At 38.9% G+C, this 15,201-nt stretch overlaps 1 protein-coding gene across 3 annotated transcripts in view; it reads right to left on the reverse strand.

Moving 5' to 3' along the window:
- Window positions 1-15,201, reverse strand: part of NCAN (neurocan) — a 289,797-nt gene that overhangs the window by 11,422 nt on the left and 263,174 nt on the right. For all 3 annotated transcript variants that reach the window (XM_040320673.1, XM_040320665.1, XM_040320682.1), the window contains one exon: window positions 9,776-9,934. In XM_040320673.1, coding sequence (XP_040176607.1) covers window positions 9,776-9,934 — 159 coding nt within the window. The remainder of the gene's footprint in view (window positions 1-9,775; window positions 9,935-15,201) is intronic.

Consider the following 15,201-nt stretch of genomic DNA (forward strand, 5'->3'; position numbering starts at 1 on the left):
TTTAAAGAGTAAAGTTTTATCAAGGTTTACAAATTTCTGAGCTTACATCTAATTAAGGTCATATACAAAATTCAAAATAAAAAATACAGCATGACACTGAAAAATTACGTAGTTTGACCTGTTCTTGTGCTGGTGAGAATACTTAGTAACATATTTGTATTCCTTCAATGCATTTATGTGCCTAAATTAACAGTAAGTTACACATTTTAAACATTTGGTCTTTTGTGCCTAAAATGGGTAAAGAGCATTGAGAAGAGGATTGCTAATGCCTTGAAGTAACAGAGCTCAGAGAAAAGAGAAAGGCTCAAGCGATCCACATGAGGGAAAAGTGTGGGAAGATAGGGCTAAACTTTAATTGAATATTGATCCATGGATACCATATTGATAAGAACTTTTGATAAGAACGATTGTTCTTGAAGGCTATCTGTTCAGCGGTAGTAAACGCCACTTTGTGATTTTTACCTACAGGTAAATCTATAATAAGGAGCCCTTTGATAACGTCATATATGACAAAACATGTCAAGGCGGAGCCATGCACTGACGTCACCGCGTTAACGTGACCCCGGGAACCTTTGTTTTATTTTTTTCTGCCGGCAATTTTAAATCATTTTTTTCCGTGTATTGTGTTATACTTTTTAATAAACCTAGCGGTTACGTTACCTTACTATTTCGAGCCTCCCTTCTTCTTTGCGGTTCCCTATGTGACACTGAGTTCAGGAGCCGATTGCCTTTTGAAGGGACCGACCTGAGCCGAGTGAGGATCTGCTGGGAGTGGAGCAACGCATAGCCCCTGGGATTTTTCATCACCTTGACAGGGTGGATGTTCAGGCCTTCTTGACCTCATCTAACAGGGGGTCCAACAACTTTGGTAAGGGCACTCACTTACCTTTCTTCCTGGTGTGACCGTGAGGAGCAGTTTCTTTCAATCAACGTTCAATTGAATTGGAGGTGGACTTTTCTTTTACTTTATTACAGCTTTTTTGAGTAACTTTTGTGAATTGGAGATTCATATTTAGTTACTGATTTTTGGACACATTTTTCACCAATCAGTTGGGATTTTCTGTGGTATATAGTCTTTATCCCCTGGAGGGGCATCGACCTTTATTTATTTAATTTATATACACTCACTTTTTGCAAAAATGTTTGTGTTGTGTAGATTATTTAGCGCAACCTAATTTCCCTTTCTCTTCCCTATAATAAGGATTACCTGAATATAAAATCAATATCTCCTAAGTGCACCATTTAGGAGATATTCACCTTGCATGCAGCCGGGCCGGTGATGCTCTGAAGGTCCGGCATACCTTGCTGGAATTTTTAGAGCTCCGTGCCAGAACCGGGGGTGCACGCATGCGTGGGAGTGACGTCATTGTGGCTCCAGCCAATCACACAGCTGAAGCATGCAGACCCAGAACAAAAGACCGGGAGAAGATGTCAGCCCTCTCAACAGTAACAGTGTGCCACTAGAAGGCTTGGTTCCAAGGTAAGTATTTAATAATGTGCTAGTATGTGATGCATACTAGCCAATTATGCAATTTCCCTACGGGTGTTGTTTTTTTTTAACCAGCAACGGTTTACTACCACTTTAGTTTATCCATCCTCAAAATGTAGTGAAGTTCTTCTACCCATTCTATGAGAGTGGTTGTTAAAATCTTAATTTGTGTATTCATCATTTCAGGTTTGAAATTCTCACATGTTTGTACTATCCTGCTTTGTTTCTATTGGTACATGTGGCCTTCTAAAGCTGTAAACACATCCATGGATCCAATCATTTTATAATGTCTTTGCTTCTGTCTTAAAAGGGAATCGGTTTAGTTGTGCTAGGTTTTCTGGAGGAAAGTAGGGGAAATATACAGGAACAATCATAAAACTGACTTATTTTGTCATCTAATTTGTTATTGTGATATCAAAGAGTGCTTGAATTTTACTGGAGAACATTTAGAAAAACTGATTCTTCTATCCAAGCTATATACAACAGATGAACAAACTCCCCTTCTGGGCCATTGTATCCTGACAGCCACCTGGGGCAGCTTTCAGCATTTCTGAACAGTGGCTGCTTTTGATTGTATGCAGCTGATGTTTGACCAACAAGCATACACCCAGACACTTTGATTTTTTTAAGACCCCTTTCACAATGGGGTGGTGTCGGCGGTAGCGGTAAAGCGGCGCTAGTTTTAGCGGCTCTTTTACCGCTGTTATGCCAGCGACCCCCAAGAAGGGATTAAAAGGGGGTTAAAAGTGCCTGCTTAGCGCTGCTTTTAAAGCGCTTTTATGGCAGGGGCAGTGACTCGGGCTTTCACACTGGGGAAGCTCAGGAGGCGCTTTTCAGGCGCTTTAAAGGTGCTATTTTTAGTGCAAAAACGCCTGAAAAGCACTGTCAGTTTTCAGGGCAGAGAAAGGGGAAAAAAACAAAATATAGTCTAAAGTGAAGCACCACTCTAACACTTAGCTTCTCATAAAGTATACCCTTAATGCTAAACCTCCCCAACACTTTTACCTCTAAAACACTAATACATTAAAGCAGATCTTTCACATATTTAGTATTTCTATGTTGATGTATTCCTTCCCACTTGCATATTACAAAAATCATTATTGTCCTTTTTTATAAATATCTTTTTTTTTTAGCTCCTCTACTCTTCCACTTCCAATATTCTCACATAGACACGTGGCTGTCGCAATGCCCACAGCTTTCTGGGATATTCATGTCATATATTCCAACATATACTGATACGCAAGTAGGACCTGGGGTCCTTGCAACACATATACTGGCAATGCCCACTTAAGAAAACCTACAGTGAAACTGTCCATATGTTGAGGGTTTGACCTGTATCCCTTCCACCCCTAAAAGTTCCCTCTTGGGTCTAGCCCCAAAAGACTTTTCCAAACCAGCCAAAAAATGACTAACACACACACACAGCAAAGAGATACTTAGCGATCCACAAATGGAAGACTGTTGATCCCTTATTTCTCATAGAACTTCACACCAGGATCCGAGATGTCAAATTAATTGAAAGATCTTACAGTTTGCCTCCACAATTTACTGGTTAAATATAAAAAAGTCTGGGAACTGTGACGTCTAACAGAAAACACTACCTAACCCTACTACGGTTTGCAAATCCATTGAGCTGTAAAACTGGTCACTCAAAAATGTCCCCTCCTTTTTCTTTACCTCCCATTATTCCTGCCTTCACTTTAGCTTTTGTTTCTATTATATTATCCATACTAGTTACATATCTGCAACCTTCTATGTTGGGTGTACGCTGCATAGAAAGTCTGGGGTTTGGTACCAATGCAAAATGTATGTTGCATTGCTCTTATGCCCTGTACACACGATCTGACCTTTGTCCGACCAAATTCACATCGGAATTCCGACAGAATTCCATCTGAGGAAAAGAGAACATGTTCTCTATGTAAACTCCAGTGGAATTCATCTGAATTTCCGATGGAATTACTCCGATGGGGCATTATGGAGGTGTAGCAGCTATAGGTTGGTTCAAGTGGCTGATTTCCATTGTAATTTTTTTACCAACTGGTTTACCCCTTACTTAGCTGGTACCACTTCCATTAGTAATAAATTATACATTGGAGTTAACCTTCATTACCAAATACTTTATTATTTACACCATTAGTCTCAAAATTTTCTCAGTGGTCTTTCAAATGTTCCATTCGGGATTCTAATTTGCAAATGCAAGACTTTTAGTAATGATTCATCTTTATATGTTTTATGCTTCCCTGTTTAAACTCTATAGCATGCTCTCAGATATGTAAATTATCTGCTGCTGTTAGTACTGCTTTTTACCACCTCCAATTTTCCCATTTAAATATTTTCCATACTGAGTTTTTACTCCTGGAATATTTTGCAATATGCTGTCAGACTGCCTAATACTGAATACTTTAAATTCTGCCTGAAAACACATATTTTCACATATCTTATTTTATACTTACTTGCCAATTTATTCACATTCCCACTCACTGTGCACAGCTCTCTATCCTCTTCTGTGATATATTTATAGATGATGGGGTAGATCCGCAAATAAATTACGCCGGCATATCTATTGATACGCCGGCGTAATTTCAAAATTCCTGCGTCGTATCTTTGTTTTGAATCCTCAAAACAAGATACGATGGCATCTCGGCTAGATCCGACAGGCGTACGTCTTCGTACATAAAAGATTTTCCTAAGAAAAAACACTGCGCTAAACACGTGAATGAATGTATGTAAATTGAACTGATTAAAGAAGCTGCCAGTACCTATTACTCAAGATACCCAAAGTAAAAAAACATAAATTACAAAAAAGGTACAGCGCTAAAGTAATAAGTGATACTAAACCAATTGAGTGAAAAACTGTGGCAATTCGAAATAAACAGTATGTAGGATGATATAAAACAGACGTTGAAACCAATATTATATCAAAATATAAAAATATATAAAAACTAAAGTCCAAAGTAATGAAGTGGGTGATGATATTGAAAGTGAAGGAAAGTGCACTAAAAAGATCTTCTTCCACCAAAAGGGACACCCAGGTAGTAAGATGTAGTCTCCTTACCGAACCCCCTGACCGTTGGAACAGCGGTCAGTAAGGCACAGGGATGATTATAGTCTTCCCAATCAGACTTTCTCCAGCAGGTGGATGAGGGAGCAGGTCCTCAGCAACAGTCCCCAGCACATGGGATAGTAGGGCTCCTCTGTCTGATTCTGACTGACCGTTGGTGGCTGTTGTGATGTGCTGAGGCCACATTAAAGCGGAGGTTCACCCTCAAAATGAACTTTCCAGCATCCTTAAAGCGGAAGTAAACCCATCAATTTAACAGTTTGAAAAAGCAGTTACATTCCTGGCATGCCGGGAATGCTAACTGTCACATTGGTTGTGCTCTCAACCAAACTGTCAAACCATCCAATGGCTGGTGTCATAACTGATCACATGTGCAGCATCATGGCAGTTGAAGATTAAACAGAGGCCAAGACGCGCCTTAGCAGCCGTCAATCAACTCCTCTTCGCTTAGAAACGCCCATTCCCCGCAGGATTCCCCGCTCATATAACGATAAGTACAAGTAAAAAAAAACCCAGCATACTGCAGATGTTAGCAGTATGCTACAGCTAATGTTAAAAAGTGGATTTTTGGGTGAACCTCCGCTTTAAGGAGATGCTCTAGTTAACAGCCTGGATCCAATCCACATACACAAACATGACTTCATTTACTGGGTGCAGCCTAAATACTAACTTTCTGAAATAAGCGCGTGTTCCTGGAAAAAAAAACGTTACTCCTTTTATCTCCGTGACTGTACTCTTCACTGGTTCTGATCTTACCTTTCCCACCGCATCTTCAATTGTCACTTACAATTCTACTTCCTTATCTCCTCTTCCTTTCTCCGTCAGGGTCCCCCAAGGTTTTGTTCTCTCCTATTCTCAATCTACACCTCCTCCCTGGGTCAGCTGATAGTCTCCCATGGCTTTCAACAAAATTTCTACGCTGACTACACATCTATCTATCTCTATCCCTCAGCTCCCAACATCAATCTCCTCACACATCACTAATTTACTGACCGACATATCAGTCTGAATGTCACACCACCAAGCTCAAAATATTTCCTCCTCCACATGCCTCTTCCCGTGACTTCTCTGTCAAAATCAATTAACCCATCCCTGCACAACCATTAACCCATCCCCGCATGCCAGGGTTTCATGTTTTTATCCTGGACTCTGAACTCCCCACATCCAATCACTTTCCAAAGCTTGCTGCCTCAACCCCTGCAACATCTCCAAAATACGTCCCTTCCTAACCAATGACACCACAATGCTCCTAATTCACTCCCTGGTTATCTCTTGCCTCGACTACTGCAACTCTCTCCTTATCGGCTTACCTTTAAATAGGCTATCCCCTATTCAGTCCATCATGAATGCTGCTACCAGTCTCATCTACGTTACAAACCACTCAGTTTCTGCTACCCCTCTCTGCCAATCCCCTCATTGGCTGCCACTCACCCAACTAATAAACTCTAAATACTAACAATAACTTACAAAGCCATCCACAACTTGGCCCTCAGCTACATCACTAACCTAGTCTCAAAATACCAACCAAATCATTCTCTTTGTTCCTCACAAGACCTCCTGCTCTCTAGTTCCCTTGACATCTCCTCCCATGCTCGCCTCCATGACTTTTCCTGGAACCTCTCGCATCCTTTGGATTTCCCTACCCCAATGTGTCCAAATATCTTCTAATCTATTCACTTTTAGGCGATCCCTGAAAACTTTTCTATTCAGAGAAGCCTATCCTGCCTTCACCTAACAACTGTACTTTTATTTTACTCTATCAGCTCCTCCCCCATAGTTATTACCTTTTATATCACTTGACCCTCCCTTTTAGATTGTAGGCTCTAATGAGCAGGGCCCTCTGATTCTTCCTGTATTGAATTGTATTGTAACTGAACTGTTTGCCCTAACATTATAAAGCCTGCGCAAACTGTTGGTGCTATATAAATTCTGTATAATAATAATAATAATAATAATAATAAAGACTGAAAATTGATTGGTTTCAGTTTCAATGCGCTCTGTCACTGACCTGGAGCAGGCATACAATGTTTAAAGTTACACCAAAACCTGAAGCTAGGATCTGCATACGTGTTCCAGATCAGTGACTCAGAAAGCATAGAAATAATTAGATCAAATGATCTAATGCATCTTTTTTCCTCGTCCACATTTATTTTCTTTATCTCTGCAAATCACTCTTTTAACTCCATCTAATTTTTCCTCAAGAGGGCTTTTCTAATTCACAGCCCCTCTATTCTCTTTATAGAAGATCGTCATTGGTGTTAAATCAAAAAAGAAGGTCTACCCAGTTTTCCCATCAGTTATTACATGTTTTTCAAATATATATCGACCATTCCTATTTCCTAGCCTTGTAAACATGTAGATCTCTGATATATTTGATTGTGACTCCGGGTGTTAAAGTTTTTGCAACCAATTGTGTATTGCCCATATCTGTGTACTATTCTATTGTATATTGTTGACTGTATTTTGAAAATCTTTAATATAAACTTATTGAAAGAAAAAAGAATAGAATGGTAGATATTTCTCTTACTATAGGATACAGTACTTTTAATCAAGAGTGTAGCGAGAAAGGGGAATAACTTATTTTGTTAGTATGAGCAATAAGGAGTCTTTTAACTTCTCTCCACCCTTCATTTAAATGTATCTGTATTTGTCCAGAGGTTCCCAAAGACTGCCAAAAATAAAATAAAAATGTAATACTGTTCTGTTATCCAGAAACAGTATGTGGCTTGGGAGTCAATGAACATCAGCTTTTATCTGTGGCTTTCTATGTAAGTATTTTGCTTTGTGATATAATGTAACAGCATGATCTAAAAAAATCTATACTAAAGCTATGAACAATAACACAAATTAGATTTTTATTATTTTTGCTACACCTGCCTAGAATTCAAATAGAGAGAGCACTTATATCATTTAAATATTTTACTTGCAATTAGTAGATTGGATGAGACATACAAAAATACAGCTTAACTGTGTGTTAATGATTTTTATTTGTACAGTAAATTTTGTTTTAAAATGCTACTTCCCAATTTCCTGTTTAAGTGTTATTACCTGTGTGATCTTGAAATTGTGCTACATTAAAATTTATCTACCTGGCACATGGCAGCATTAAATTTCATGTTTTTGCTGATAATCAGCAGAAGAAATGTAGACCATGAACTGGGTAACAAGGATAGAGATCAGCATCCCTATAATGTTATGCTCTGGCTGACAGCATAAGGGCTATTAATGTTAATAGTACTGGCACTGTAACTAATTAAAAGTCTTCCACATCAGGGTTTATTATTCCTGTGGGCAAAAAAGGGATGAGGAGGAAGATGATATTGGGATGCTTGCTATAACTGACAAACAATCAATTGCCTAAGCAGCTATGAAATATATATATACCCCCACAAACTATGTAGGTAACCATTACATAAAGTAATAAAAAGAAAAAGTCTTAGATACCAATTATGTGCAGCTAGGACTTGTATTACACTAAGTGAGCATGGGTAGGTTTACCAAAAGCCTTCCTTACTCACTTTCATGTTAGCTTGGTGACATAGCCCTTCTTGTAGACTCTAAGTTGAGAGCGAACCCTTACTAAGAGTGTGCCATAGATCTACTGCTTAGGACAGCACAAGATGATTGGCATGTAAAAAACACGTGGACTCTACAAATGAGGTAGAGCACTGAGAGGCTTTTCCCAAAAAGCACATACAGAATTGAAATTCCGTGATGCATTATGCGCCTTTTTGCTTAGTCATAATAGCCTTATGACTAAGCACAACAGCATGAAATGCATCAAGACATTTAACTTCTGTATATGCTTTGTGGGATAAAGCCTCCTTGTGCTCTACTTATCTTGTGCAGTCTACTTGATGCTCACAGACTGGCAAAGCTAAGAAGTTGATACCCGAATGGTAGTAGGATTGCATGCCGGTCCTCGAGTAGCATGGGTATTCGTATATGTTTTGAAAGTGTTGCTATGGAACTTTAAAAAAAAATAACATAAAATAAAAGGAAGAAGGCAACTAATAACAATTCAATTTCATAGCATAGTTCTAGCCCTATAGCCTTCACTTTTTGAATGTCAATATAGTTTGTATAATGTAATAAGAAAATAGTACATATAAAAAAGTATATGTATAGTAAATGATAGACTAAATTACATATTTTGAAATATTAAAAAGAACCTTTTCTTTTTGTGGCAGTTGCATTTTAATGGAAATTGGAAATGTATAAGGGTACAACTTTAAAGTGCACCTGAGACAGTAGTATAAATGTAAAAAGCATCACCCTTTCTGAAGAGCACTCCTATTTTCAATGAGCTGTAGTATGCAAACACCAATCATATCCTGTAATCCCAGGATTATTATTTAGCGTTTTAGCGCTAAAAATGGCGCCTAAATGCCGCCTGAAAAACTCCTGCCCTGCAGTCTCAGTGTGAAAGCCTGAGTGCTTTTACACTGAGGCGATGCGCTGACGGGACCGCTCCAAAAGTCCTGCTAGCAGCATCTTTGGAGCAGTGAAGGAGCGGTGTGTTTACCGCTCCTCCATCGCTCCTTCTCATTGTAAACAATGGGACACCGTGGCTATACCGCCGGCAATGCTGGTGGTATTAACCCTTTTCCGGACGCTAGCGGGGGTTAAATCCACACCGCTAGCGGCCGAATACTGCCTCAATTCCGTGGCAATTCCGACGGTATAATAGCGCCGCTATACCGCCGCCGCACTTCCCGCCCCAGTGGGGAAGGGGCCTAAGGCTAAAGGGGCAAGCAGAGATGGAAACCATCTAAGCTGGTTGTAGGTTCCCAGAGCAGGGGTCATATGATTATGTACAGTATGTGCTCAAATAATTACACTGTGGCTGTAAGACTAAGCTCCAGGGGGGGGCGTCATTTCTAGCTGGACAATCTACTTGGCTCAAGAAGGAGATGAGTAATAGAGCTATTGACCAGGAAGGCTTGCCTCTTAGTGAGTGTACCCAATCTCAAAACAGTGATAGACGATGCAGCTGTTAATAAGAGCTTACTGTTTAATTCAGGCTACTATGCTAAACAGCAACTGTTTCCAGTTAAAAAGTTTGAAGTTTTGTAATGAACACATATTATATACATATAATCTGTTATATACTTAAACTGGTACATAAATATTCTTCTGTGAAGTAAAGATTTTTATTCAATAAATAGTAGAAGTATCAAAGTACAAGGTGCAGTATGTAGTTAAGTGCATATGGACATGCTTACTCTTGATAAATACTTGTTCCTCAGGAGAATGTATACTAGTGAGGTGGCCAGATCTCCTTCGACAGTCTCTTTCTGCCTCCTCCCACGGCCTCCGCTGAGGAAAGTATCTGTAACAAGATCCTTGGAATTTGTGCCAGTTATGATCGCAGCCTTCTGTATCTAAAAAACAAAACAAAAAACAAAACAATAGAAAATACAAGACTTCTGTGTTAACCAATATAGATTTTGACTTCAAGCTAAATATTTTTGAAACATTAAAAGACCACTGTTGTAATAAATAATGTATTTTAATTACTGTATGTGGTTAGTTCATATAATGACAAGAATGGGGACAAACTACCAGAGTGAAAACCTTTTTCAAACTTTTGCTGCAACTGCTCAAGCAAGTGTTATAAATGATCACAGTGCCTGCCACTTTGCCTTTTGTATGTAAAAGTCAAGGAACGTATATATCAAAGCACTTGCAATAAAAAATTAATTTATATACAGAGTGTTTATAATTACATGTATTAACCGTTTACAGTTAGAATACAATTACAGAATATAATAATTTTCAAGAAAGTGGCCTTTAAAGCGTAATGTCAAGCAATTGCTAAATACACATAAAATATTAACAAGAGTCATTTCACCTGCCAAAGGATTTGTATTTCTGTCCATATAGTCCTGAAATATACACAGCTTTGCCACACAGGGCAATTGACTTGATGTTTCTCTGCCATAGTTAAAGGGGTTGTAAATGTTTGTTTTTTATTTTCTAAATAGGTTCCTTTAAGCTAGTGCATTGTTGGTTCACTTACCTTTTCTTCGATTTCCCTTCTAAATATTTTTTTTTCTTTGTTTTCTTTGTCTGAATTTCTTACTTCCTGTTCCTCCTTAGTAAGCTGTTCAGTAAGCTGTTCTGACTGACTTCCCACCACTCGGATGATGGTGGAAAGCTTACTGAGGAGAAACAGGAAGTGAGAAATTCAGACAAAGAAAAAAAACATTAAAAAAAGGGAAATCAAAGGAAAAGGTAAGTGAACCAACAATGCACTAGCTTAAAGGAACCTATTTAGAAAATAAAAAACAAACCTTTACAACCCCTTTAGGTAACATTTGCAGGTATTGGCCCAGCTCCCCTTATCCTGTGACTGGACAGTGAATGAAGAAGCAGCAGACAAATGTCAAATCGCTATCATTATGTTCTCTTCTCATGTCAGCGGGTTCCTTGTTAGCACAAATGCACTGCAGCAACCATCATTAGCTCTTTATTCTAAAAAATGATTATGGCTGGTTCCGCGCAATGACTATTTAAATGCTGTCACAATATGTAGAAAGCTGCTGCCTCCACTAAAAACAACTACCAGGGTATAGTTTCAGTTTGATCAAATTAAGTAGTGGGTGTGGTGCTGCTCTGTTGGATAATGTGAGAATATATAAAAATTAAAAAAACTCAATATGTTCCTGCGTATTTAAAATTCACACTTGGTGTTGTAAATCATATGTCAGAAACACATTTTTCATTAGCAACCGCTTAATATTACTAAAAAAACAATACATATGATATAAGTTCATAACCATGTGCAAACATATCCTCAAAATTAACAAATAAAAAAGTCCATCAATATTTGATTAAAAAATTGTGACAAGTGCTCTTCAAAATATGAAGTTAGCAGTTCATATAATATAAGTTCAAAAGCATGCGTAGAAAAAATATATATGCTCAAAATTGGCAAAATAATAAGTCCATTGGTAACTGATAACGTGACAGGCAGGGGCGGACTGACAACTCATGGGGCCCCCGGGCAATAGAAGATTATGGGGCCCCCAGGCTTACAGATGGCCACCACGCCAGGAGGCAGTGCAGAGGCGGGACAGCTAAAATCTCTGGATTTTCATATCAAAAGCATGTCGGTTTCGGACATATCAGGGACAGATGTGAAAAAAAACACAGATTTTTACATACTGTCCCTGGTTTTACTGAGCCTGGCAACCCTGATGGGGCCCCCTAATGGCATGGGGCCCTCGGGCAGTGCCCTAATGACTCAATGGTCAGTCCGCCCCTGGTGACAGGTGCTCTTTAAAAGTGCTTAAAAAATGAATGCGTTGTCTGGTGCTCCAACTCGTGCTCCCCCTCTTGCTCCCGCACTCACCAGAGAGCTTTCCCCTCTAGGGGGTAGACAACATTCACAGCACACACTGGCTGAAACAGCAGACCTGGCCAGCGATGCGTTCCACAGACCCTAACCGGAAGTGATACAATGATGTTGGTAGCTCTGCGCAATGCGTTTTGTCAGAACGACATCATCAGGAGTGGCCCTTTGTTCTGCTTCTTCTACTCCCATTCTGAGCTCTGCTATACAGTGTCTTGTTATAGGCTAATACCAATTCAAATTCAAGTATTTACACTGCTTGCATTTAAACAAGCTATAAATAATGATGTGTTCATTAATACCGAGCTGTATTAATATGTGTCTTAATATTATTTATATTAACCTGGAGTTCAGATTAAGTATCTATACTGTATTTGTGCACTCTCTGTTAAGACTGAGCCATTATTTGTTCCCAGTGACAGCATTTTGACTGACATGTAATTAGTGCACACCAAAACCAGTGTCACAAGTAATGGAAAGTCACTAATGTGCTCTATTGTTTATTTAATTATGTCATTGTAATTATGTTACAATTAAAACGGGTCATAATGTGATAAAATAATGACAAGTTCACAATTTACATTCCAAAGAGTGATGTTAATAATAACTGCATTGAAGCATAATTGAATTTATTGAGAACATAGCTATGTATAATTCTTCTGTTCTGCATTCTCAGTAAATGAACATACGCTAATCAGTATTTCTCTATCTGCTCATAAGGTGTACATACTCTTGTGGGCCTCTCTCATTACTGTTAGCCATGCAATTCTCAACACAGCTGTCTAGTTCCAAGTGCAGATCACGCGGGTCACATCATAAGGGGAGGGAAGGACACAGGCACTTGGCTTAACTGCTGACACGGGTGAAGTTTTACTGTAGGGAGCTGATTATGCACAACATCCGACTCATTGCTGACTGTACTAAGTTGCAATGCTCGAAAGCAACTGCACTGCTCAATTCAGTGATTTTTACAAGTGCAGATCTGTTTGTTTTTGCAATCGGCTTGAGGGCACACAGTCTGTAAAAGTGTCCACTGACCTTAACAAGAGTACTAAATGTCTATCAGCCTTTTCACCCAGATTTTCTCGCCACAAATCCTTGATCATAATTTAATATCAAAGTAAGCACAAAACATTTCTTGTAGAAATATTCTCTCTCTTGTAAAGTATGCTTTACAAAAAAATCTGTATTAGTTCTGCTCAGCTGGACAGGAGTGAAGCCTTGTACACACGACCGAGATACTCGACGGGCGAAACACATCGTTTTCCTCGTCGAGTTCCTTGTTAGGCTGTCAAGGAACTCGACAAGGCAAGTTTCTCCATTCCCATCGAGGAAATAAAGAACTTGCTCTCTTTTTGGCTCGTCGAGTTTCTCGACAGTTTCCTCGACGAAAATGTACACACGACCGGTTTTCTCGCCAAAAAAATATCTCCCAGCAAGTTTCTTGCTGGTTTTTGCCAAGAAACTCGGTCGTGTGTACGAGGCCTAACACTGCAGTCACTCCTGTCAATGACCAGAAATCCGGGGAACTAAGGCTTGTGTCCAAAAAGCTAATAACCTTGGCAAAAAGCCTGCATGTTCCCAGGTATGAAACTTTTAAAATGTGTGTCTATCTGAAAAACAGTTTTCCATTATTTTACACCCCTTCTCTTAATTGTACCATAGAGCATTATGAGCATATTTAGAAAACATTTGTGGAAACTATGTTGCAGCAGTCTGGTCTTGGAGCTGCAGAGAAGCAAACCTATTGTTAAACATACTTTTGGACAAATATGTGCTACTGAATTTCTACTAACTGGAGTCTTCAACTTCTGCATGCTTCTAAGTCAGTGTATCTGTAGGATCAGCCTGACAGCCAAGCATATAGCATTTTGAAAGGGGATAAGAATTGCAGCACAAATTGTTTTTGTTGTGACAGGTTGCCCTTATAGAATAAATATTGCATGAGTAGGGAAAAGCTGGGCCAGTTTCCGAAGCCTGGTAAATGCCCTAAAAAGAAATATAGTGAGACAGCAGAGAATCCAATAAAACTGAAGACTAAAAATGACATTTTCTAAACATGAAATGGAAATAAACTTGGGAAACTGTAGCAGGGGGAATGTAATTCACCAAGGTTTCAGATTTACACATTAACCTTCAATACTTGTATAGCTAATTGTCAGTCACTTTGTGACAGTATGACAGAGCTTATTATTAAGAACCCATGGGCGATGTAAAAGTTTCCGTCTTAGAATTCATATTTGCTTTAAGATAGATAGCTAGTTTTATACCACTGGGTTCTTTCTCAGGTAGAATACCCATATTTTTCACCTTTAGCCTCAGCATCCCCATAGGGCTTGATATGCCTACGGCACTTGGATTCCTACAGTTAAGCATGAGATTGGTTTATATGAGTGAGTTAGAAGTGCTGACAAGTTATGATAGTAAAAACAAGAATAAAATATTTCAGTCATAAGGAAAGCTGAGGTTAAAGCCAGGGAATTAAAATCTCAAACCAGGGGCAAGGATTAAAGGTAATGCGTTAATACACTCAGAGGTCAAACAATCTAGATTGACAGACAAATGAAACCCCACCCACAATGGACAAGGCTTAGGCTATATCTTAGAATAAGTAAGGTGTAACTGTACTAAGACACTTTAAAAAAAAAGGGGGCTATGAGACTTTATATGAGAAGATGACGTTGTCATCAGCCTCCATCCCTATCTATATATATAAAACTCAACGTGTGTGTGTATGTATGTTCCAGCATCACGTCCAAACGGCTAAAGATATTAACATGAAACTTGGCACACATGTTACTTATATGTCAGCAACAAACATAGGATAGGTGGTTTAACCCTTACCCACCCCCATTTGCCATGGTCGGGGTTTTTCTTTAAAGTCCCATTCAACTCTATGGGAAATACATGTTACTTCATAACTTCCAAACGGCTATACATATTTCGATAACACTTGGTCACATGTTACTTATATGTCCACTTAAACTATAGGATAGTTAATTTATCCCTTAACTACCCCCATTTGTGAGGGTCTGGGTTTTTGTTTAAAGTCCCATGCAAATCAATGGGAAATGTATGTTCCCACATAACTTCTGTACGCCTGGAGATATTTCAATAATACCTGGTACACATATTACTTATATGCCAAATAAAAATATATGACAGTTAAATTAACCCTTACCTACACCCTTATATAAAAGATGGGTATATTTATATTACTATGATTTTCCTCCCCAAAAGGTTAAGATAGGAAGACCGGGCAACGCCGGGTATTCAGCTAGTTAAAATATAAAA

Source organism: Rana temporaria, chromosome 1 (genome assembly GCF_905171775.1).
Source record: "Rana temporaria chromosome 1, aRanTem1.1, whole genome shotgun sequence".
NCBI lineage: Eukaryota > Metazoa > Chordata > Amphibia > Anura > Ranidae > Rana > Rana temporaria.